A 25126-nucleotide genomic window follows, 5' to 3' on the forward strand; every position below is an offset into this window, starting at 1 on the left:
TATTGAAGGCTTCGAGTCGGTAATTGTACCCAATATGCCTAGGAATATTCTGAGATAGGCAATCATAATGATAGAAATAATGAATATGTCATGAGAATCTTGAATCTAGGGGCAATATGCAGACCAATCAAGGAAGCCAGTAATAGTTATGGAGAATTAGGATTGACATCATTGGTCAAACTCCCTCGGCTTTCCCCAGTCCGGTCATATGCGGACATCGATTGAGTTACTAGTATAAGCTACGATGCCATGGATGGTCTCAAACTGTCCATGGGCTAGACCTATGGGACAGGATAAGATATCGGGTATGCATAGAAGACGCCAGAGGCTGAAAGCAGTTCAACGGATTCTAGCTCCAGGCGAACAATTTGGTAGGGAATTACAAGACATATTTTATCAGGATGAGGTCTAGTTGGGAGACTATAAAGATTACTTGTTCTTCTCCACTTAGGTGTCTATTATTAGGCAATTGAGGGGTTTCTCCAGCGTTTCTTCCTTCTGGCTCACTCGTATACCGATATTTGGGTCACTTGTATTTTAGTATTTCTAGAATTGAAGGTGGATCTCGGAGCCAGACCGGCCCCAATGAAGTATATTTTGAAAAGCTAGCTTCTCAGCTTATAGTAATGCCGTAATAAAGTTGCCATTTCTTTCTATTTCCACTTCTCAGTGGCGATTTATATTTCCAATATCGAAGGTTAGCCATTCTGTAGACACTGAGACCAACATGGCTATACTATAGCCAAAACCAAAACCAAGAGCCCCATTTCAATCCATCCTGTTGTCGAAGTCAAAACTGCTGAATATATAGAAGGAAGCAAAGAAAAATGCCGTGTGTTTTATCCATGCAAGGACCAAAAATACAGCGAATCAAGTTAACTAATTCCATGTGGATAGTTCTTAGCCGGAGTGACCTTAGTAAAGAATTCTGCCCTCTGGCCAAACGTATTAATATACGCCAAATCCGAAAATCGCTTGCGAGCGGCCCAAATACCGTGCTCCGACCAATCCATCACCCACGCATCGCAGTTATCCCTCGCATCCCTTCTCCTATTATGATCCCCAAGATTAATAGGTTTTGTATGATGTCCAGCAGCATCACTTGATATGAAACGCTTCAGGGCTTCCTCACCACGTCTTGGAGGTGCAAGTTGCTTGTAGATCTTGATCAACGCTTCATCTCGTCGCGGATATTCCTTGACCGCAAATCTCCCCAAGCTCTCGATAAACGCATCGCCGAATGTCCAATCCGGGACTCCAATGATCTGTCCTTCAAAGTTTGAAGCAAATTTCCAGCTGCTAAGTGGGGCTTCATCTTCATTTTTGTCGGGCCCGTATGGAAACATTGTATCAAGCATACTCTCGATACATTCCCTAGTAACCTGAAGGCTCCTTCTATACGCCATTAATTCTTTCCCCACCCAGACTTTCTGGGACTTGAAGTAATCGCTTTTGCCGAATTTGTACCATGGCTTTGACATTTTTGCTTCCATCAAGTCGGCGGGGATGAAATTGACGACACTCCTGAAGACTCGATCAAGATGGTGAATGCGTTCTTTCTATCCGGTAGAAGACAGTTTAGCTCTCCTGTGACATCAAGGGAACAAAGCATCCAACCAATATATATCAATCAACTTACCACAAGCTCCAACCGATCTCGACGGATAATAATTTCAGAATCATGCCTTGTACTGATGTATTTCATGAAATGGACAACATGGAGTGCGTAATACTCCATAAGTGGATATCTCAACATCGTATACATATTCGCAGTCTCCGGAGCCGGAATATAAGGAGCATGATACATCCACTCATGCTCGGGAAGACACCTCCAAGGTCCCCTCGGAGGATTAGTGTCATTTTCCTTTATGTCGATGAAGAACATCAACCAAAAGTTGAAAAAGTCGATTTGGCAGTACCTAGCAAGTGGCGCTACTTCTAAGTTACTACCCCTAATTCGGATATTGTAGGTGACAAGCAGGTCTGGTCGTTCTCTCATGCTGAGGTCGACGGGTTTAATAGGAAGTTTGGGCCGTTCCCTTTTTGACCTTGAGCTTCGCCCTGAGCTTTGTCCGCTCTTAAACATATTTTCGAGTAGCTCTGAGGAGCTGAATCTTAAGAGTGTCATCTGTATATTTTGAAAAGGATGGTTGGTGATGTTGATGCTGGAAGGAGAAAGAGAGTGAAGATGAGAAGACGTGAAAATACTAATGTTAGTTGGACCTTGCATGTCCGATTTATGGACAATTTACCTGTCAGGTGATTCATTTACGGTCTGCAGATCTGTTGATATGAGCACGCAGTAGAGACTCTAATGCGTAGGATACTGGATTAGAGACCGGATCATCCGTGACGACAATTCTGAACTTCTCGAGTCTCCTAGTATCAGACTGATCAAGATTCAAGGATATAATTCATGATAAAGATATTGCGACGGCCGTAATAAGTACGGTTATGAACGGAACTAGCTCTAACAAGATATCTGCTTACTTTATCCATATATATTGCAGGTAGATTAAGCTATAGCGCTACACTTTTGTCTTAAAACATCGATGATATCGATTGAGGCTGCCCTGGTAAATTACCCAAGTATATAGCATTCCATATCTTTGATACAACGGATCTTGCAATATATCGATAGATATACAATTTAAATTTACACATTAACGTTGTATGCTAGTCTTGATACACGATCTTCGTGTCCGCGAGTCGCGATTCTACCGCATATTCATTTTCAAGACCACGTACTACAATCAGGTGGGAAACGACATAATTACTCACTCACATGGCCAGATATAGATCTGGCGGCCAACATAGGTAGGTATATATTACGATTTAAAGAAAGAAATAAATAAAAAAAATAATTTATTATTTGGTAAGTCCCTCCACAGAGGACTCTCAATGCATATTTAAAACAAACAAGTAAACAAAAACGAAAAACAAACAAAAAAGACTACCCCGGGGCTCAACAACCGAAAGGTTAAGACTCCTCACTAGGAGGCCAAGGGTGGTCCCTCAGCGTCTCCTGGATGAGGGCCTTAACCTTTCGGTTATTGGCCTCAATTCCCTCCAGGCACTCGTTCATCGTCTTCAAGTGGGCCTCAAAGCCCAACTCGGTGCGCTTGCGGCCAGGAGGGAACCGCTCCATCAATGCGAGCATTTCATCTCGCTCGACCGTCATCATGGCGGCCATCTGCTCTTTCTCATTCAATTCCTTGGCAAGGTCGGCGAGCTTTCCGGCCTCTGGGGTGCCTGGTTTCTTCACAGGAACAGGCTTGGTTGGAGCCGGCTTGGTGGCCGGCTTGGAATCAGAGCCGTCGATTGGCTTGCGTGGGACGCCAGGATTGACGGGCCAGAGTGGGTCGTCTCCCAGAACGTCGCGGAGGGCAATGTTCCTCTTCTGGTTCTTGACCCAGGCTTGAGTATCTTCACAGATATCCAAAGCACGACAAAAGCTCTTGGTCAGGGACCTCATATTACTGAAGGGATGTTCACCCTGTGGACCGTCAGACGGCAAAATATGGTATTTCTGACTTCCCAGGAAAACAGGCTCTCCAGCTTTCGCCTTAGCCTTGGCCCTCTTGACAGATGTCTTGAGACCGAAAGTGGTGCCTTCAGGAACTGGGTTCCCCGCCTTTTCGTCACTCCCGGAGGGAGTTCCTTCGTGTCCAGCCTCGCCTTCAGTGTCTAGAGCCGTAGTATGGACCATGTCGACATCCCGGAACATCTCTTGTATGGTGATAACATTAGGGCATTGAAAATCTCTAATGACATTATTCATCCCGTCACCGATATCCGGCGTTTCTTTATCACGGATGCTAACAATGGGAGCAGTGACCATTTTGACCTCAGTATAGTCAGTATCGATACCAACAGAGAAAGGAGGATTTTTGTCGGTAGTGTCATCGTATCCAGCACGAATCATGCGAATAGGATATAAGAGATCAGCGTGTCCAAACTCGATTCGCCCATCAAGAGAAACGTCAAAGCAAGGACGTTTTCCAGCACAAATTGATTCTATGACGAACCGGCCGATTCCTAGAACAAGCTCAAGGCGCTGTGCGCGTAACATGTTATATTCTTCAAGGGGTGTCAATCCATTTGGCTTATTCCTGGACTTGACCTTGGTTTTGGCCTTCGGCTTTTCGACCGGAGTCTCGACTGGCTGGGGTGACTTTGGCTCAACAGGCAACAAGGCTACAGGAATCTTAGCTCTGGCTTTGCTTTTCTGTTTGGCGAAGCCGGGACTCTCAATTTTGGCATCAGTCATGATGCTTTGCAAAACTGCAGTGGTGAACTCCGGGTCTTCTTCGTTGCAGGCAAGCATCTCCTTGTGGAGCATGGCTCGCATTTCCTTCCCAGAGATTTCGCGTTCGGGTTGACCATGACCGCTGAACTTAAACTTAGCATCATCAGGAATGGCAGTTGGTAAAAATTTCTTGTACTGCTCGTGGATAGCTCTAGCGGCGGGACCGGTGACATACTCGAACTCGACAGATTTTCCATCTACGCCTTGGGCAACGCGAGAGACGCCGGCACTGGATTGCTCGGGAATGTTGGGTAGCAAAGTGGACTTGATGGAGGACTTCTGGATAGGCGTAGGAACTGAGGTTTCGACCGGTTGAGGCTCATTGCTGGCTTGAGAGGCTGCTGACTTCTTTTTCTTCTTTTTATTTTTCTTCTTCTTCTGGCCAGCTTCTAGCTCGGTAGTTGCTTTAGCGGCTTGGATCTCTTCTTCCGGCTCTTGAAGATCGAGATTTCTGGTCTCAGATGGCAAGTTCGAAGAGCTTTTGTCAGTTACGCTAGATGGTTCTACCTCAGGAGCGGTCTCAGTCTCTTTATCGGCTGGAGGCTTCCATCCCTTTGGGCGTCGAATACGTGGAAGCCCGAGAGCTGGGGCGAAATCGAGAAGATGATCCCACTCCATCTCCATCAGACAAGACAAGCACATTGCCCTCTCATCTTTGTCATTACCGACGCACTGATGGGTACTAGAGAAACGCCCCTTGAAAGCTGCGAGTTCTAGACGGCTAGTTTCAGCGTCTATTTCTGCCCAACGAATTTCTCCATCATCGAGCCATAATTGAATGGAGTTGTCGTCATTGAGAATGTTATTATCGAACAAAGTTTTTGAAAGATGTGGAGTGGCCCTGATCATCTGCTTGATGAATTTTTGACGAGTCGTGGGAATTTTCGCGAGGGATAAAGCTGGCTCATCAGAGCCACTTTTACTAGGTAAAATTCTGATGCCAGCTCGCATACAAGCTTCTTTTTGTTTGGCAGCTGTTATTTCCTCAAGCTGAGCCGACCATTTGATGGAGTCAAGGAAGCCAGAAAGGTAATCGTGCGATTTACCGGCGAGAATCCCCGAAAGTACCTGCTGAGATTCGGTAGCTGTACCTCTGAGTTCAGCTTGAAGTTCAGGGCGATCCTGATTTTGTTGTATTTGGTTCAGAGCGGAAGCCATGATGCTAACTTGCTCCTGAGATCTCTTCACTTCAGCCAGATCTTGGTGGAGGAGCGTTTCAATCAAATCGGCGTATCTTTGTTTGATTTCTAGTGATCTAGCGTTTTCGATACCGTGTACAAGGCTCTTTGTAGAGAATAGAGATGTTAGGAGGCCTTGGTAACTTTTGAAGGATGATAGAAATGGTTGTTGTGACGATGGTGATGGTGACGATGGTGACGGTGATGATGGAGATGGTTGTGAGGTTGAGGTCATGGACCCACGACGTGCTTTGGCCTCAGCAAGGTTATAAACTTTTTGCGCTGCCTCCTCTGCTAGGGACTTAACAGATCTTGTTGGTGGAGGACCAGGTTCGCAAGGCCTTAACCAAACCCCTGGAGGCTCAGCAATTCGGCATCTAATTTTAACACCACCGTTTATCTGTTCTTCAAACCTCGAAGTCTTCCCTTCTCCAACCTTTGAAGTCTTCTTTTCTTCAGCTTTAGGGTCTTTCTTCTGTTTGAGCTTTGGAACTGCTGCATCTTTTCCCTCTCCAGCTTTTGAAGCTGCGGTTTCTTCCCTACCGATAGGCTTTATAGCAGCATCAAGATGATTTTTCTCCGTCACTACATCTTCCTCACCGCAGAAAGGCATTGCTTGATCTTTCTTCTTTTCGATACGTCCACCACCGTCATCCTCTAAGTCCTGTCCAGATACTGACATATTGACACTAGAATTCGATGACGAGAAATTACAAGAGCGAGTGGCAAGCTCCCAGGCATGCATTGCTGCTGCAAAGTCATTAGGAAGCGCGGGAGTAGCATCCGGAGGACTGCTAGATAGACCATCACCTGCTTGACCTGCAGCTAAAGGCAGTAGGTGTCCACCTATCTGAACGCGTGCTTCTTGAACGGCTATGGTGCATAATACTCATGGATTGTTTATTAGCTCAGCTCCCTGGAGCCTTTATATTGCGGACTAAGGGGATGGGTTTATATCACAGGATTTCATCTGGTATCGTGACCATTCGATATGGGGTGGGTGAGGGGAAGAGTACATACGTTCATCAGCAATCTCATCGCTCCTTTCCTGGAACTTCCTCTCACGTTTGGCTTTCGCCTTCGCCTTCTTCGCCTTACCCATCTTGAAGATGACGATGCTCTTGCCGGCTTGAGAATGGATGGATACTTAAAGACCAGAGGGGGTCTGAGTAGGTGGTGATAGGGATGGGAATGGGGATAAGGATGGGATGGAGGTGAATGGAGGTGAATGGAGGTGGAGGTGGAGAGACAAGACACAAGCTCGAAGCTCGAAGTGGAGGTAGGAAAAAAGAGCATCGTGAGGGCTGAAACCCTGAGGTCAGACGGTTACAGCTTCTACGAGGCACAATGGGGTCATAGAGGCGTTGGGTTCTATGGGAGAGCGCAGAGTATATGGGTTGAATATGAGGCTTGCTAAAGGAATGCTAGTCACAAATCCATTATTGAAATTCCACGCTACTTGATTGAGAATACAAAAGCTATGGGAGTCTTTGAAGGTTACACTGGGCTAGCTATGATGCTATTCTTTTGCTCTAGTAAGGTAGTATCAGTCCCATCAATTCTTAAAATGATATTGCATGATCCAGAGGGCTACGGAATGGTAGGGATGCCTGGTAGACTTCCTGCTCAGAGACAAAAAGAAAAGGCTCTTTAGGGAGCAAAAAGTTATGAGACAGGGAGGGGGGGTAAAAGAGTAAGGAGCTATGAATGCATAACAGAAACAACAGCTTTCCATCCTCCAGATATTACTAAAGGAGTACAGACATATTAACTTGTATATGTCACCTCTAATTAGTCTTCTAAAGCTTCTGTCTTACGAAGAATACCTAATATAGGTAAGTATCGGAGCTACATCAATATATCCAGAGACTAATATAACCCTCAAAATCTATATTCAGTCGTAAGATTATCAACTCGCCTCTCATGCATTCCATTTTCCAAAATGGTATCCATAGAATGTCGATTGACACCAACTTCCTCGTTTCCATTCGCATCATAGTAACGGATTTGAACGGAAAATTTGGTCCCCATCTCGTCCAACATCTCTTGATTCTCCTTAGTGCAGTCAGTGACTTGCTCATGAAGATCGATCGAAAGAGTCTTGAGATCTTCGTCATCCCATTTTTGGATATGCTTGTCAAAGTGTGTACGACGAACATAGCGGATTAGTTTGGCTGCTTGGGAGATTATACGGTTTTGAGTGTGGAGAGCGACAGACTGCCGTAAGTTAAGATGTCAGTAAGAAGAACTCTGTTCTGTATATATTGAGACTGGCCAAGAAGTACATACCGTCTGGAAGACAAGCTGATGATGAGCTTGTAGACCCTCAGCAGGAGTCGGATAGACCGTCTGGGTAAAGTACGCCCTGGTGCTAACCAGAGCAGTTCGAAACATCTGAATGGCAGTTATCAGACGTCTCATGCCTTCCTTAAGCTGCTATCTCCATCGTTAAATTTATTACTTCTTCCATGCAAGCACAGAATTAATATTCGAATGAAATCACTTACTTCTCGTTTGGGACACATCTCTACCTCAGTCCAGTAGTACACACGACCCATGGTATCTTGGTACTTATCGATGGTACTATATCTGTTCTACGGACAGATTCTATATAAAGGGTAGTCAAGGCCAAAGATATAAGATTGCTGAGAGTTTTCTTTATATAGCTGGAATGAGGTACTTGGTATCTGGAACCTTGAAGAAGCCTTCAATGGTAGTACCTAGATGACGGGAATTGAGGACTGGATATGGTGTTTATTCGGAGAGCATTCGTGAGGTCATCTCTGTGGTAGTAATTTATACCTTTTTTACTGAATTATGACGGTGATATAAATCTGCAGCATATTCTACAGCGTTTCTTAGGAAAGCTGGGTTTTATGGAATATATCATTCTATTCGCAATTTAATTAAAGTAACTGACAACAGACCATAGAATTTGTAATTTAGCTGAAGAAGTAGAAAGAATAGAGAAGATGAGATGTACCAGGTCGAGTAGCATGCTCTTGCTGTACAGAAATCCTTGAATTCCTACTTAACTACGTACTCGCGAATTATAAAAGCCAGTGGATGCCGATAGGTGATTCTAGATACGCCCGATTCTTTCTGTGAAAATCAATAACTCCTCATTTTCCCATTGCAGATATGCAAGTCCTATGAATAAGAAGTATTTAGGGACAAAATAAATTCCTAGGTAAGTGCTTAGTACTTAGCTATTGTGAATATGCTGTGTAGCAAGTGTCACTGAGAGGCTTCGGTCTCATCTGTTTCCAGAATTATGTTACCAAAGAGGGGCATAAACCTTCAACGTGAGAGATCCCTCCTAGTCCCATACAACCAACCACTTCAACAAGGTATCTGAACCATCCCACCGGTGTACCCCACGTTTGATCCTACAATATCACCATCATAGACCCGGCTCCCACGAGGTGTCAATCGATTGGTCATGAATTCCCTTCGTCATCTAGAGCACACTCTTGCTAATCGCCGTAAAAGACGAGAACATATCAGAAGCCATACCTCCAATGAACGTCTCGACCTTGATGAGGTTCGTGGTACCAACCTCGAAGCCGGTCTTTTCTCCAACCCACTTCCTCGAGATATCAGCCAGCACCTCAAGGACATAGAGTATACCAAGAGTTGGCATACTATCTACAAGACTGCCGAGGAAACTGGGTTTATTCCTCCGAGAACCATGTTGCTGGCTCTCGTAAGTCCTGATTAGCTAATACCAGAAGGTACTCATAATACAGAAGGGGTACTGATAGTGTTATAGAAGAAATTCGGTGATAACAGAGTCGAGGAGCTAGAAGAAAAGCTGGATGCTATCATGAGGTTTGAGAACCACGAAGATAAGTCGATAAGGGATGAGTACCATCCGAAAATTGATCTGATTCGTTGGAAGATCAAGTACTATCAACATACTCTTCAAGATGGTCAGGATATGTTGGATACCCACGATGACGAGACAATGTACGTCCGGACTCCTCTCACATTGAATTTAAACCGATTATATCAGATATCGAACCAGTGGAGACGTTCCACGATGATATGTTATATTGAAATGAAAAATTGATTAGAGAAAATGATAACAATGCTAACTTGAACTGTCTTCAACTAGGTATTCGGGGTGGTGATGTATTTAAAAGCTATACATCATATTCGAATAAGAAATGAAATCTTGATATACAAGAGATAGACCCCATTATATTTATGTTTGGCCAGAGACAGGCGACAGGGATACCGGTATTTTGAGCCTAGTTTCAAGCTAGGCCTCATTAGAGTGTCACCATATAGCTCTCGTACGATGATGAGTTCGTTATGCTCACCAGGATACCTCGACAGAGCTAAATTGTGACGTATCCCAATATAATGAGTGCATATATCCTGGTTAAATTACGCATGCATATATGGAAGACTTTCTGGAAATAGGTAAGTAATCATCACAACTTCGGATAACCTCTAGTTCACTACGGCGCGAATTCCAGCTTAGAATTATATTGACTGTAAGACAATTACTCCCGTATAACGTTAGTGGGAATATCGAGAGATGGTTTTGAAATCACTATAACCGTGCGCCGCTAAAAGCATCGCGTACATTTGTTACATTTTTAGTGTTGTCGGTGGGTCGGTGGGTAATGAATACGGGCCGACGGCAAAAAAAATCAAGGGAACTGATATTTAGGCAGATGCACAGACCAGTTTCGCTGAAAAATTACTGGATTAGGTCGGCGTATACCAAAGCACGTTGTACGAAGAGGGGAAGCAAGGTATTTTTATATCGCAAAAGTTGCTTCGGCAGTGAATTTCGGGTGGGTCGGCATCATACAACCCTAGTTTCTTATCTCGAATTCCATACAGGGCTCGGGTAGACCTATACTATCTCGATACGGCAGATGCAGCTGACCAACTGGCATGTTTAGATTGGTTAGAATCGCGAATTTTCAATTTCTGCCATTTTAACCTTACGAGGTTTACGCTTTGAATCGGCTGTGCAGAATACTCCAAACAAACATTGTAAGTTGTTAACTCCTAAGTGGTGACTCCTTATTCTCGGAAAATTCCTTTCGGTATAGGCCGTCGTTTCGAGTAATACTTAAGTTCCAATTCGGAAAATAATACGAAGCGGTATCAGTCAATCAGCTGGATGTTAAGGAGACTTGTGTATAATCCTTAGGTAAGCCGCCCTCGCCAGGATCCCCTGTCCCTGTCTAGTCTTCGGGAATTTGGCCTTTACCCAATCCAATTCCTTGCCCTTTAGCATCCGCTATTTCCCATCAAAGACCCAACCCATGCCACATATCCACCAGTTCACATTTTAAAACAACCGGTTCTACAGTCTTTTAACTTTTTATCCCATGGTGCTTTCGGAAACATAACCGACCTCCTCAGTCGTCTCATCCCAAGACAAAGAATCTTGTAACCGAGGGCATTGAACCATGGAATCACTGCTGGTGTGAACAGGTGGTCGAGTCTGCCTTGCGAACCTTTTGGGAAGAGGTCGTGACAATATGCCTCCACACCTGGCGAGTTGGGACATGGGTGGGATTCGTGGGCCCAACCGAAAGGTTCCAAATACTTCGATTGGAGAATGTAATAGCGGACTAGCATTGGCCTTGTTAAATTTATATCTGTAGAGCCTGGGAGGATAGGGTTTTGATCATATTATGCTTACCGCGGGCGACGAGTTAGGGTTTTCCAAACCATGCTACAAGTAGTTGCGTATATGTCGTCTTATAACCAATCCCGTGGAAAGCTATTCCGACCCCTCCGATATACGCCATAAAAGGCTTTGAACTCTTCATTCCCATTTGGACATTTTAAAACGGTAATATACTTGAAATTATCCCATTGACGGATTTATTTTGGTTCTTGAATCCAAGCGGACCAGACTCCGAGCTTCAAATCGCGCATTCACGGACGGACTACAACTTTACAAAATCGAAATAGCGGTATAAAAGAGGGCCGAAAATCAGTATCATGTTGGAACATCAAATCAAGATAGAATCTCAACAGACATTCTATTTAGGACACACTCCAAAGGGCACTATACGGTACTGTCGAATCACTGTTGTATCGGTTGAAAATGAAAGTCAGCGTTCTCCTCGCAATATCGGCTCCGGCGCTCGTGTCTGCCCAACAGTCCCTTTGGGGACAGTGTAAGCCAACTTGACTCCTTTCCAGAATCCAATGTTTCCTCATATTCTGATAACAAAATAAGGCGGCGGCATCGGGTATACCGGGCCCACAAACTGCGTCGCAGGGGCTGTCTGTACTACTCAAAACGCCTACTACGCCCAGTGCGTCTCGGGCGGCGGTCAAGCAACCACCGCAGCCACTACCAGGGCCACAACAGCAGCTACAACCGCCGCCACAACCACTCGCACGGGCACTCAACCAGCGGGCACCGGTCTCGACAATCTCATAAAAGCCAAGGGCAAGAAATATGTGGGCTTCGCCGCCGACGGATCCGGCCAGTTCAACGACGCCACCATCTCAAATATCTTCCGTACCGAAGCCGGTTCTCTCACCCCGGAGAACTCCATGAAATGGGAGTCCATCGAGCCTAACCAAGGATCCTACAACTGGGGTACCGCCGACGCGCTTGTGAACTTTGCGCAGGCGAATGGAAAACAAGTTAGAGGCCATACGCTGCTCTGGCATTCACAGTTGCCACAGTGGGTCAAGAATATCAATAATAAAGCTACTTTGACGACCGTGATCCAAAACCACGCTGCTGCTGTAGCGGGGAGATATAAAGGCAAGATTTATGCTTGGGATGTGGCGAACGAGGTTGTTGCTGATGGAGGTGGAATAAGGAGCTCGGTCTTTTCACAGGTGTTTGGAGATTGGACGTTTTTGGATGTGGTTTTTAAGGCGGCGAAGGCGGCGGATCCTAATGCTAAACTTTGCTTGAACGAGTAAGCCATACCTCCTCCCCTTCAATATAGTGATAATATGGTTACTGATAGAATAATGTCTGGTGGTAGTTATAATATCAACTTCACTGGTGCCAAACTCAATACTTTCATCCAAGTTGTCAAGGATTTGAAATCTCGCGGCGTCCCAATTGATTGTGTCGGTACCCAAACTCATACCGGAGTCGGAGACAGCAGTATCGCCAACTACAAGAACACTTTGACGATGTTAGCAGGTACTGGCTGTGAAGTCCAAATTACTGAATTAGACATTGCATTCCCATCCACTGCTTCTAGCTCAGCGCTGCTGAACCAACAAAGCAATGATTATAAAACCATTGTGGCTGCTTGTATGGGTACTAGCGCCTGTACTGGTATTACAATCTGTAAGTTTTATTTCAACTTTGTCTTCAAAGCGACTTGTGAGAGAGATACTAACTCAGTGAAAATACAGGGGGTGTATCTGATAAGAATACATGGATTACTGGACGTCATCCTTTGCTTTGGGATGAGAACTACCAGAAGAAAGCTGCTTATAACGGCTTTGTGGCTGGTATTAACTCTTAAATGTCGAAGTATTCAACTACCGAGACCGCCAGGCCGACTAGCGTATTCCCCTTTTCTATTCCTTCAGAAGTAACTGCTAGCGATAGCAGCTGCGATGTTTGACGAAAACTCGGGGATGCGATCTGGACCAATCGCGTCGGGTCTCTAACCGACTATACTCATGGTTTGAGATCAGTATCATAGTGTGTATATGTACAACTTACCGTAAATATGTATATTTAGCTTTTAAGGCTTGTATATACTTTTTTTGTCTTTCTTGTTTGGTTTGGAGGTGTTTTCACCTTTTCTAATATTATATTTACTATTAACTCGCAAAATCGACCTGAGCGGCTAGATACTTTAGAGTTTCAAGAAGGTGGTGACTATGTCCTGTACTGCGAGCTAACTGTGCATCTTTGTAGCCAACCCGGTTCGTTTGTGAATCTGAGTAGACAGAATCTTGGCACTTATGGGTCTGATCGTACTACTCTCGCAATTCGACAAGTACTTAGGCGCCTGTGCCACAAACATGCATGATGACGATACGTAAGCATCCAGAAATCGATTTCACAGTTGAGAAGTCTGGCAACGAGACGAGAGATTAATTGTTCTGCTTTACATTTATAAATATTTAAGTAGGCAGTATTTTTCGGGGACCAGCGCCCTCAACTTCATAGACTCTCTCACTGCTCCAAGGAATCCGATTATATTTCTTCCAGTTGCATGCCGAGTCTTTATGCATAAGTAGATAGCTGAGATACAGACAGCGATGCCGAATTTATCCACCCTTCCTCACGATATTCGTTATCAAATTCTAGCTCTTCTCTCAGAATATCATAGTATTTCCTCTCTCATCGTTGCTTCCCGCCCATTCTACACCACCTTCCAACCACACCGCATCCACTTCCTCTCCCGCTCTCTCCTGAAGAGATTTGAGCCCGAAGCAAACCTCATTGTTACGCTTTCCAAGATTAGGAGTCTGCCTGATACCCCCGAGGTATGGTATTCGTTTCGATTGGCTGTCGGGGATTATATCGACGAAAAGTTCGACCATTTCCAGATACCTCATAATAAGGATCCTGATACACTTCTCAGTATCCGAAAAAATCACGAGGCAATACTAAAGTCTACAAAAAGGTTTCTGCAAGACCAAATCTATCCACATCAAGTTTCTAAAACCCCGCGGAACGCGTCAGGAGCATTTCCACTCCCTCCTCCCTTGAGCTCCGGAGCTGATTTACAACCTACACCATCAGTAAACGAATACTATAACATAGTTGGTGGGTTTTATCGGCTATGGATATGGACTCTGCTGCATGGAAGCCCGTATTATTCTAGCCACTCTAGTGGCGAATCGTTTGGGAGAGGAAAGGAAAAGAGGTATGTCGATTATATGTATGGCTACGTGTTAGAATGTTGGGGTTTTTGGAACATTCAGAACCTACAAATCCTGGCGCATTGGACCATTGGATGGGTTGATCTCGCCATTGATGAGGAGAAGATTGAAATGCCCCCCGGTTAGTCAATCATAAAATTAATATCCATGAGCAAAGAAATCTAGTACTGACTGACAGGTGAATACAATTCTAGCAACGTGTGATATGATAACGGATCCCGATGAAGAACGACGTCGCCGAGACTCTAGGTTTCAGCCAAGTCCTGATCATGACCGACGAGACATTATTGGCAGTCTTATCCGCCATAATTTCGTAGGCTTACTCAAGGCCCTTGGGGATACATCAGCTCTCAAAGACGTGGTCGTGGATATAATCAACCGTTCTCCATTCCCCCAAATCCTGACATATCTGGACCGAGGCCCAGGACACTACACCCCGTCATGCCCGGGGAATCTACCGAAATATGTTACCTTTGCCACAGAAGGTTGCATTGATCCGATACGGTTTCGAGGGGTCGATCCAAATAGAGTGGACGTTAGACCTCTCGTTAGTGGGACAGTTGAGGATAGGAAAGCTTATGAGAAGGTTTTTAGGCAGAGAGATAAGTGGATGACTATGTTTGACTGGTTGCTCGGTGGGCTCGGGGCGGAGCCTGTTCGTGAAGGAGCGGATTTCTGGGCATCTGTATGGGATGATTGGAGGCTTTTGGAGTGGGGGTATTGGAGGCCTGATTTTCATTTCGACGAGGCGGATAAATATGGAACGACTTGAACTCGGCTGCTATAGCTATAGCTAGCTAGTATATATAGATCCTCCAAGATCAAGAAACTACCGACCGGCGATATATATCGATATAGAGTTTGAGGTTATAGCACCTGAGAGAAGTGTAGATATATCCCTGCCATGAATTATATCAGTTTAAGCCGCACTTAGATCCTTCTGTCGCGTAATACAAATTTGTACAAAAGCCGTTCCCAATTCCGAAACCTTCTTCCGACTTCACCAAACCTTTTAATACTTACTCCGAAGAGCCTCAAAACCAATTTTAAAATAGCCCTCGAGACTAAAGATATACCCCAGTTCAAATGGCAAACATCACCACCCTTCCATACGAACTAATCCACGAAGTATCCTCCCAATATCTCACCTCCGAATGCTTAAAATCTCTACGTATTGCTATTCCAACCCCCATTATATCTTCAGCCACAGCTTCACTGCTCTTTCATACGGTAACCTTTCGTCTCGGAAACCATCAAAACAGCCATGAGAAGTTAGTTATAAAATCAAAGTATATAAAGGATCTCTCTCGTTGTCCGCGATATGACGACAAGGCTAAACATGGATCCAACAAAAACAACACATCTGCCGGGATCTTCGAGTTTGTGAAGAAAGTAGTAGTGGATGTTAGACATCCCTTTGCCGTAACCGAAAAAGCGTTGGAACACATAGCAGCCGAACGGAGGAGATATAGATTCCGACCTCAAGGCGAATTGACGGAGTTTGAAGAGATAGTGGGGGTATCCGAAGCTGATTTGTTTTGGAATACGGTGGATGAGATGTTCCCAAAAGCTACGAGAGGGGGACAGCTGAGGGTTTTTAGGTATGAAATACCATTTATGTTTCTTCCGTACCTCGATGCTTCTAGCTTTGAGATAAGAGAATTTACTAAATGTTCAGGAGTTAAAGGCTGCTTTTTTCCGATGTAACGCCCTACGAGCAAATCAAGAGATTACTCTCTCTAGTCTGTACCCCCTCAGCTTCCCGTTCCCACCATCTGAGCGTCTCATACACCATCCGCGAAAGTCGAAATTTAGAAAAATTCCTCAGCCTCATATCAGATTGCAACAATTTGGACATAACCTTCGAAACCTGGCCAGCAGAGGAACTAAAGGAATATGAAATCGATGCAATAATCAATACGATCTCAAAATGTCCTGATATAACTGGCTTGGGTATATTCACCAGGCATCGCGAGATCTGTGACGAAGGCGCAAAAAAACTGTGGGAATTCATTTTTCGCTTCAAAAGGCTGGATAGGCTATCAATCAAAACTATGGCCGGGGCCTTTCCGGAGGCTGGAGGTGCTCTTGAATGGAATGGATTAAAAACATTGGAGTTAGTGATGAGAGATCCTTGGCATGGTATTGGTTACACGCCTCTGGCTCCCTTGGTGGCAATCGAGAAGGATACTAGTTTCATCGGGGATTTATTGAAATCTATCAATCAGAAGGGCGTCAAGCTCGAAAAATTGACATTAAATCGGTATAATACCTATATTCAAGAGGGATTGATGTTACAGACTGGTATAACGTCTCTTGAAATCCGCGGGAAACTGAGGGTAGAAATAGAATCTTATGCATCCTCATTTTGGCAGGACGTTATACCAATTCTTGCTCCCAAACTGAAGAGCCTGAGGGTATATTCCACTTCAGAGCGGGGATGGTCATGGTATGCGAATGAAAGCAATCCAGCAAAACTTGCCATCAGGAAATGTCAAAAATTGGAGGAACTTATGATCTCTTCTTGGCGGGACGGCTATCGTCCAGTAAATTATATTTTGGACCTAATCACCGACTTGCTCCTACACAATCCTCGTATGAGGCAGCTAAACATGAAGCCTTGTCCAGGAAATATGAGGAAGAAGATGGGTTCTACTGATACTCATTTTGATATATGGACTCCTGAGAAGAGTGAACTACCGGAATTAAGTGAGGAAAGGGAGTTTGAAGTGATTTATGATAGGAAGACGGATTTACAATGGATCGTTGGTATGGACTGTCTAGAAAAAGGGGAGAAGTCGTTGGCATGGGACAAGTATTTGCAGAGATGGAAGTTACGATATCTACAAAGTGGAGGGAGAGAGAAGAATGGTATGTTTTGCCTGGACAGATATTATGATGAATGTCGTTTTGATGAGTAAATTTACAGGCTAAGATCTGTACTTATCTCAGCTAAACCATTTTATCAAAATTCTTTCTATTTTATTACCTAGCAGGCCGGTACCTCTTAGAATAGTTTAATCTATATGTAGTAAGTAGCCATATCTCTCCTAGTCAGGCCAGTGTGCCGAAGCGTTTTAATTCAAGACTAAGTCAAGCCTTATCAACAACTAGGGATTAAGATTATAATTATAGCTCCATATGCAACAGCTAGTTAAGTATGTGAAAAGATTTTAGTAGATATTCTGTACCAAATAGGTATGCGACCATATGAACAAAATATGATTATATGGTAAACCCAGATATGCCGGCTTCCAGAATTCACATCCAAAGCATCAATGCATACTTAAAGCGATAATACTATAAACTTATGCTAGCATGCTTACTCAAGCTCAGGCCATTGAAAACTGCAACCATCCAAGGATTGCTGTGGCTAGGTTCATAGAGAGGGGTAAATATTGATAATCGGTGCTTAAAACCAATGATCTTTGCCTGAACAATAGATATGTATAATATTATCGTCAAATATGCATATGATATTTCTAACAAGGGTATTTTAAGGGAGCTCAAGCATCAATGCATTTCCTAATTTACCGTGATTCCGAATTTTTCGAAGGATATCGAAATATATCCAGATATCTGCTGGTCTCGTCCCGAACTACGTACTACATACACTTATGTTACTTAATCAATCTGCGCAAGGAGTACGCATATCTAACGAAGCGGATGACCCACTAGATACAGTGCTATGGACTAGCTAAATGAACGCTATAGAACGACTAGAGTCTTCTAACATTCGCGATCGAGGGGGTTGATAAAAGCCATTGGATAAGCCTGACAGAGGACACGCCTACTTTCTTTATCAGTGAGCTAGCCTGCGGAATAGTCCGGCGGAGCGTCATACTGAAACATCCGGAGAAATAGCTCTCAATCTCGCGACAGGGTTATTTTAAGATATAACTTCGGCTACTTTTCCAAACTATCGTCGGTGTATAACTTTAACGCCTCGTTCTAGATAAGTCCTCATACAAGAAAATCTTTTATATTATAGAAACACTGCAGCCACTGGCCAATATGAACCAGTAATAGGCTGGGGTGCGCGCTGCCAATGCTCTAGTGAGGATCATAAAAGGTGATCAATCAATTTTCCTGGACTGATATGGCCTGATAATGCCCAGAAAATAAGAAATGGAACTATCGCATAGATGAGGCTCCGTGATTATCCCCTTGTCTGAGTACATATTTTCAACTTGGGAATATTTTTGGAACTAAGTTGGAAACGCGAGTGTAGATCTAAATAGGGTATGACTTTGACCCCCCATTTGGAAGGGTACCTGTCGATCACCAAGCAACGACCTAGTCAGGGTCGACGACATAGCGACAGAGGTCTCAGCAAATTGTGCCATCAGGAAACCCTCGTCACCTCCCTGGCGTCTATATAGTCAAGGCCACAACTCTATTTTTTCTTGAACTTGTCCCTTCTTCCTTCACCAATCCTCTCGACAACCTCCATCTTTCATCATCACAGCCATCCTGATTCTTGCCTCAAGGCATTATCTCGATAACAACTATCACATTCATCTATCTATATCAAGCTTCTTGCTAAGCCTCAGTCTTCTAGACACCTATCTTTGATCATCATCATCATCAACGTCTTCTTTGACACCTCTCTATCTCATTCGACTCTCTCTTCTCTTCACACTCACCTCTCATTCTATATATATACATTCATATCTTAATCATGCAGAGATATCGTCTTCGTGAAGAGCTAATGGACTTAGCTCACACCGCTGTCAGCAGTGTGGAGTGGACTCCACCTGCTAAGCTCCCACTTGGGGAGCCTCGCAAGCCCGCCTCTAGATCTCCAGCACGAAAGTCCTCGGAGACAGATCTCACCGGGGTCAACAAGCCAAAGTTGGCTTGCACCATTGGAGTCCGCCGTGTCTCGGTCTTCAATCCGAACAAGGCCTCTACCAGCAAGCCTAAAAGAAAGGCTGCTGGCACGCCTGAAGAGCCAATCGAAAGTGGCTCCGATGAGACAGCAATGACGAAGACTGACGAGGAAGAAGAAAGCTCCCCTGAGGGGCGCGTGGTCCAGTGCCAAATCTTGCACATCCCACTTGGGTGTGCTCTTCGCGGTAAAGTCGTCCACAGTGACAAGATCACTGGCGAGGATGGCAAGGTCGTACCTTGCCTCCTCTGCAAGGTCGAACGCACACTTGAAGTGCGTACGGTCAAAGGGAAGAAGTACTTCTTCCCGACCAAGATCTTCACTCCCAGCGACAAGATGGTGAAGAGAGTCGGCGGGGAGGTGATCTCGGGGGTCCCCAATGTCTACGGGGACGCCCCTTACAATGCCGACTGGACACACGAGGAGAGGGGCGAACTGCCCAGAGAAGTTACCCTCTATACCGGAAGGGCATGCCTCAGGGGAATTCGGTTCCCATATCGAGACGTCATGGGAGACGTCTCGATGGCTGAATCGACATTCAGCTATAATGACTTCGTTACCGAGGCTCAAGGGGGGATCATTGGGACGATCCCCGCCTACAAATTCACTTCTCGTCCCATTCGATCGAGTCGGTCATCCGACTCAGACACTACTGCTGGCCCAGATAAGGGAAAAAATCCCACCAAGCCATCCCGCGGAACTTTCAAGAAACCCCTCTTGGAATACAAACGGCCCGTCATTCACATCGTATCTAACGGGATTTGTCACACAAACGTCCTAGGGCCGAGCTTGGGCCATTTTAATCCTCCCAATCTCACTTGCACCTGTGGAAAGATTCGAGCTTCCCTTAGCCCCCCCGAAGGCGTGCCTTCGTCTGGAACTGCGACCACGACCACAGCCTCCCAACCTCAAGGCCAACCGGCCACGCAAGCTTCTTCAGCTTTTTTGACTCCACCGAAGAGCCCTAACACCCAATCCAGGAAGAAGAGAAAGAGTGCTTTCGTCACCAAGGTTGCCGGCAAGACAAAATCCAAACGCCAGAAGGTCAGCAAGGAAGCTGATCCTTCGCAATCCTGCGACTCAACGTCCACTTCGGGCCCATCTTCAGTTCCTTCATCCGAGAAAAAGCGAAAGCACGACGCAGTCGACGGTGAAGACCAAGAGCCAAAGTCCAAGTTCCCGAGAATCCGTCTCATTGTTAGAAACCTAGGTGAAGCCGAGGCCATTGGCTCCCCATCGGCCATTTCTGCTCACACAAACCCTGAGACAACCAATTCCGTTCAGCCAAGCTCCGAGACGGCTAATACGCAAGAAGCAGCTAGCGGAGAGCCATTGGTACGAAGAATCAGAATCAAGTTCAAACGTGACGACCAGGATAACGAAAAAGTCTCATCACCCCCCAAGCCTTCCAATCCGACGAAGAGGCCTCGCCGGAAGCGGGCCGATTAAAAAATGAGCAACCCTCCAAATACTCCTGTTTCTCCGGCCAATGAGAAAGAAAACGATAGTAAACAGGATATAGAAAGGCCAGATGACCCACGCTGGCCATACTCCCCAACATTTCTCGCAGCACTCACACCACAAGAACTCGCCAAACTTCATTCTAGCTCCCCAAAATCTATTAATGTTCCATGGGATGATGAGCCACCCCAGCTGAGAACTAGACGACCTCATCAACTTCTTCCTCATCCTCTAAATCACCCTGCAACACTCCCACGCCCCTACGAATATCAACCAGAAGATTGGAACCCCGTCCTTGGTAGACACACACTTGTACACCCTGAAAATTCTGAATGTTGGGTTCCTGATGATGCCGACACTCGTGACGCAGTCGGAATATGGCGGTGCCCAAAAATCAAAGAAAGTGGCGAAAGATACTTCAAGACCTTAGAACCCTTGGATAACAGCCTATGGTGGATTTGGGATCCGAAGAGAGAATACTATTTCGACGGTGTCTTTCTCAAGTCCCGTATTCATGATTGGTTCTCTTGTCGACTCATTGAGCTTGGAGAGTCTGTCACCTATAATGGGGTTTATGATCGCTATGGTTTTTTTTGATTGCTCTCTTCTGCTTTTTCTGCTTTTTTCATTTCTTACTACTCTCTATCTCGCTTCCTTCCTTTGAAATTATTATTATTCTGGGTTTTCCTTCTTCTTCTTCTATTACTTGTTCGGGGACATTATTTTTTGAGAACAAGAGAGGTTTGCCCCACACCTTTTTTCCTGTATAGATGCTCTAGACTACTGGGGTTTCTTTTCTTTCCTTTGAGGCTCTTACTACTGTCAAACAGAGGGCATTCTATGGGGCTTTAACTATGCAATGCGACGTTTTTCATTTTGCCACTTCTTTCAATTGTCCATCGATCGCGTTTTTCTGGGTCTTGTCCACTCACGAGCTCGTTTGCATGTTCAAATCGATAACCCATCCCCGCTTCCAGCCTTGATGTAGCGTTTCTTGGGAGGCTTATCGATTTCTTTAGCTCCTAACATCATCGCCTTCATTTTAACTCAGCACCTGTATCAAAACAACAACCGTATTTTCTCCAAACTGGCTCCTGTTTTCTCGACATGTGCATGTACATGCTTTTAACCACGTTTTTTAGTTATATCATCGTACTTAGATCAGCTCGGAAGCTCTACTTTTTATAATATACAAGATGCAAGCCCCCTCCAACTAGATAATCCCACCGGCTACTTCAATACATTTGTTAGATATCCCGTAGATAAAGGCCACCTACTCACTTTTGCGTTTCTTTTGGACTTGCTTTCTGAAATTGAGAAAACTTTGATCGTCTTCGTTCTCTTCCTCTTTGTAATTCTCTCGGTATATACGCTGCCTTCGCGATCGGTCAAATTCTTCACGAGCATTTGCTAACATCCGGTTCTTTCTCTCTACTGGACCGACAGGGTTGCGGCTTCGGGTAGATAGAGAAAGTAGTAGTGCTTCGTTTTCTAGTACGCCTTGTCTTAGGCTACTTGGATTCTCGACTTGTGAAAGATCAGGGGAGTTTCGAAAGATAAAGTTTGGTTCAAACGGTAGCCCTTGGGTTCCAGCTTGAATATCTTCTAGACGAGGCTGCGAGTTCGAAATTTTATTAATTATTTCTTTGAGGTTTACTAATGGGTTTCGTCGGTTGTAGTTTTGGCTCGAGAGCATATTGACCTGCGGCATGTTTTCTTGTTCAATTTGTATAGCTCCATTAAGTCTCGGTACCTCATTATTTCGACCGTTAATACCGCGGTTGTTTTTCATTGGTGATGTAGAAATATCCGTATCTGCGTTCTCGCGAGCGTACTCTTCTTCAAATTCATCCCACGCCCTACGGAAGGGGCCTAACTCCTCGAATTGTAGATTTTCCACATCGCTGCGGGATACTCCGGGTATTCCCGTAGTTTCAAGCATTATGCTGATTTCAGGGACGAGGCGGCCGCCTACTACGACAGTATCGGGGTCGAAGAACTTGAAGTCGATATCCTCTGATACATCGTAGATGTCTGGATTAGCCCCTAGGTGTGAGGGATTCACCGCCGTATCTTCAGATTCTCGATATAATAGACTTGGATCATTAGAATATTCGTAGGCGTAGTCGGAATCACCTTGCCGCCAAAAGGGAGGGGTAGTTCTTTGTTGGGTTTCTGCTCTTTCTTGGTCTGCAGAAATTTTGCTATCAAGTTCGTTCATGAAGTTAAGGACTTCGTTGTTTGCGGAAGGGTAGGATTGGATTTGGTCAGTTTGGTCGATTGGTTCATGACTTTGACTTTGGTCGATTGGTTCATGACTTTGGCTTTGGTTGATTGGTTCATGACTTTGGCTTTGGTTGATTGGCTGACGTTGGCTTTCGTCGTAGCAAACGGCTTCTTCGTCTGCGAGTTCTAGGTCCGAGACTTGGAGGTCTCCAACGTTGTAGTTCTCGATCTCGGACTAGGTTTAAACAGTTAGCCATCCCGTTATATATAGAATCACAGGTTACATGGCGGCCTCGTCCCCAGGCTCCTTGCAGAAGCTGGGAGGCCTGGAGATAAGAAAAACCTTCGGCAGAATCTAACAGGCTGTATATAATCTTACTTCTTCATCATTATAACTCGGGCCATAATTATCGACGACATCCTGTCTATACATCCTGATACCAAAGCCCGTCATTCCTGCCTTCCTTGCTATAATCCCTTTCTCCAGCTGGTCTCTCCTCCATTCCACCATTTCCAAAAAGTTTAACGGTTTGATCTTCTCTCTCGGTGGTACCGGGTTAACATATAACCTCAAGAGGTCCCTCCCCACCCTCGCTGAGTTTTCTTCGAGTACATCTTTTAGTGCCGTTGGTATAGTACTGGATATCTCGCGATATACGCTCCAGATATCCACCGGTTGTATCCCCACTTGCCTCCCTAGCGCCATTTCTATCCAATCCCTCAGATAACGGTAAACATTTTGTTGGCTTACTTCCGGGAGCCACCACGGAGCTTCTGTAAACCAAGTATCTATCTCCCATTTTTGCGGGATATAATGACCGACCATCGATGGTGCAGCCGTGGTTATGACAGTTGTCTTGTCCGGCGCGGCGTTCCCTCCTTTTAAGTATCCGCTCGCATTATTCACTTCTTGAAATGACGCAAAAGCCCTGAACGACCCCGGACGAACCCTCATCCCCCGTTGTGCTAGTGGGATGATATGGAGTCCTACAGGCTGACTTTTTTTGATTTGAATTATAAATTCTGGTGCGTGTCTGTTATTCTCATTCCGACTTTCAGGCGGACTGGTCGAGGCATCGTTTCCGACCCTAATGGGGGTATCGCAAGTGGGAGTACTCCAAAAACCGAGGGCTCGGACATTTTCTTCGAACGGAACGTTGTAGATTCCTAAGGCTTCGATGTAGTCTCCTGAAGGTGCATATGTTGTGGGGATAGGATAGCAAACTCCACGAGATGCGTAATTTATAGACAATGGGAGGGATGCGGTGGGGTTTGTGCGGGACCATGAGGCGCGACTATGGTTTAGGGCTATGAGATAGAAGCAGAGGGTGGGAGTTGAGGTTAAAAGGAAAAGGAGTATGGTGGAGACGTGTGAGTATGGCATATTTCGAGGTTGGAGGGCCACGAGGGCGAATTTGTGAAACCTCGAAAACGTTTACGAGACCGAGACCCCCTACCCCATGATGTATTCAAAGGGTGGAATAATGTGGCATGGTATACGGTAGCATGGGCACATTTGAGGAGTATGATGTATGCTCCGGTTTGAGCATATTGGAAGCATTATGGCTATTTGATTTAGTGCTTCCTAAGAAGGGAGAAGTGGCTCTTATTATCTCGTGAAAGGCTTAAGAAAATCTAGTCTCTGTTTGTGCTTCTGATTTCTATGAATAGGATCATGGTAACTAGTATATATTGAAGATACGGAAATAGTAGAGTAACAGGTAGATTAATTTCCTCTCCCTTATCGTCTGCTCAAATGTTATCGAAAACCCAAACCTTGAAGAAAGACCCTCTAATAAAAATTCTAGTTTCTAGGATCAACGTAGGTATGTACCTTTGTCCCCCATTACCCCCATGATACTACAATGATTGTGCTCAATTACTTAAAAGAAAATCTTTTGCAATGCAATGGATCCACGAAATTCTAGAATTTTGTGGAGTTGTGCTTGTGCCATGTGCTCCGTATATATAAACTTAGATCAGGCATATCGCACATACATATGTAGGAGGTTATGCTGCCGAGCCCAACATCGCAATCAAGCACCTCGTAAAGGCCATGGACGAGTTGAGAAAGTTTTCCGGGAATATCACGACAACGCAAATCCACTGTTGCATGTTACAGCGCATGTTCGGAAGCCCAGGCCGAAGACATGCAACAGGAAGGATAATTTTTGCACTCTTGCGCGATACAATGCCGATCATATA

General features: G+C 44.9%; 10 protein-coding genes across 10 annotated transcripts; 6 read left to right on the forward strand and 4 right to left on the reverse strand.

Annotated features, from left to right (window-relative positions):
- Window positions 1–875: 875 nt before the first annotated feature.
- On the reverse strand, window positions 876–2086 carry AOL_s00079g413 (uncharacterized protein; the record flags this gene model as incomplete). The annotated part of the gene is made up of 2 exons (XM_011124288.1): window positions 876–1559; window positions 1640–2086. The coding sequence occupies 2 exons, from the start codon at window positions 2084–2086 to the stop codon at window positions 876–878; spliced, it is 1131 nt and encodes a 376-aa protein (XP_011122590.1).
- An 894-nt stretch (window positions 2087–2980) lies between these two features.
- Window positions 2981–6589, reverse strand: AOL_s00079g414 (uncharacterized protein; the record flags this gene model as incomplete). The annotated part of the gene is made up of 2 exons (XM_011124289.1): window positions 2981–6360; window positions 6508–6589. 2 exons carry the CDS (start codon window positions 6587–6589, stop codon window positions 2981–2983), a joined length of 3462 nt encoding a protein of 1153 aa, XP_011122591.1.
- Window positions 6590–7368: 779 nt separating this feature from the next.
- Window positions 7369–8045, reverse strand: AOL_s00079g415 (uncharacterized protein; the record flags this gene model as incomplete). The annotated part of the gene is made up of 3 exons (XM_011124290.1): window positions 7369–7704; window positions 7777–7923; window positions 7995–8045. 3 exons carry the CDS (start codon window positions 8043–8045, stop codon window positions 7369–7371), a joined length of 534 nt encoding a protein of 177 aa, XP_011122592.1.
- Window positions 8046–8929: 884 nt separating this feature from the next.
- AOL_s00079g416 (uncharacterized protein) lies at window positions 8930–9533 on the forward strand (the record flags this gene model as incomplete). The annotated part of the gene is made up of 3 exons (XM_011124291.1): window positions 8930–9193; window positions 9260–9456; window positions 9515–9533. 3 exons carry the CDS (start codon window positions 8930–8932, stop codon window positions 9531–9533), a joined length of 480 nt encoding a protein of 159 aa, XP_011122593.1.
- Window positions 9534–11569: 2036 nt separating this feature from the next.
- AOL_s00079g417 (uncharacterized protein) lies at window positions 11570–12968 on the forward strand (the record flags this gene model as incomplete). Its single annotated transcript, XM_011124292.1, has 4 exons — window positions 11570–11642; window positions 11705–12404; window positions 12474–12787; window positions 12856–12968. The coding sequence occupies 4 exons, from the start codon at window positions 11570–11572 to the stop codon at window positions 12966–12968; spliced, it is 1200 nt and encodes a 399-aa protein (XP_011122594.1).
- A 748-nt stretch (window positions 12969–13716) lies between these two features.
- On the forward strand, window positions 13717–15115 carry AOL_s00079g418 (uncharacterized protein; the record flags this gene model as incomplete). The annotated part of the gene is made up of 2 exons (XM_011124293.1): window positions 13717–14464; window positions 14538–15115. The coding sequence occupies 2 exons, from the start codon at window positions 13717–13719 to the stop codon at window positions 15113–15115; spliced, it is 1326 nt and encodes a 441-aa protein (XP_011122595.1).
- Window positions 15116–15429: 314 nt separating this feature from the next.
- AOL_s00079g419 (uncharacterized protein) lies at window positions 15430–17264 on the forward strand (the record flags this gene model as incomplete). Its single annotated transcript, XM_011124294.1, has 2 exons — window positions 15430–15944; window positions 16031–17264. 2 exons carry the CDS (start codon window positions 15430–15432, stop codon window positions 17262–17264), a joined length of 1749 nt encoding a protein of 582 aa, XP_011122596.1.
- Window positions 17265–19024: 1760 nt separating this feature from the next.
- Window positions 19025–20683, forward strand: AOL_s00079g420 (uncharacterized protein; the record flags this gene model as incomplete). Its single annotated transcript, XM_011124295.1, has 1 exon — window positions 19025–20683. One exon carries the CDS (start codon window positions 19025–19027, stop codon window positions 20681–20683), a length of 1659 nt encoding a protein of 552 aa, XP_011122597.1.
- Window positions 20684–20686: 3 nt separating this feature from the next.
- Window positions 20687–21292, forward strand: AOL_s00079g421 (uncharacterized protein; the record flags this gene model as incomplete). Its single annotated transcript, XM_011124296.1, has 1 exon — window positions 20687–21292. One exon carries the CDS (start codon window positions 20687–20689, stop codon window positions 21290–21292), a length of 606 nt encoding a protein of 201 aa, XP_011122598.1.
- Window positions 21293–21968: 676 nt separating this feature from the next.
- Window positions 21969–24305, reverse strand: AOL_s00079g422 (uncharacterized protein; the record flags this gene model as incomplete). The annotated part of the gene is made up of 2 exons (XM_011124297.1): window positions 21969–23156; window positions 23301–24305. 2 exons carry the CDS (start codon window positions 24303–24305, stop codon window positions 21969–21971), a joined length of 2193 nt encoding a protein of 730 aa, XP_011122599.1.
- Window positions 24306–25126: the final 821 nt, after the last annotated feature.

The sequence above is a fragment of the Orbilia oligospora genome (assembly GCF_000225545.1).
Source record: "Orbilia oligospora ATCC 24927 unplaced genomic scaffold scaffold00079, whole genome shotgun sequence".
In the NCBI taxonomy this organism is placed as follows: Eukaryota; Fungi; Ascomycota; class Orbiliomycetes; order Orbiliales; family Orbiliaceae; genus Orbilia; species Orbilia oligospora.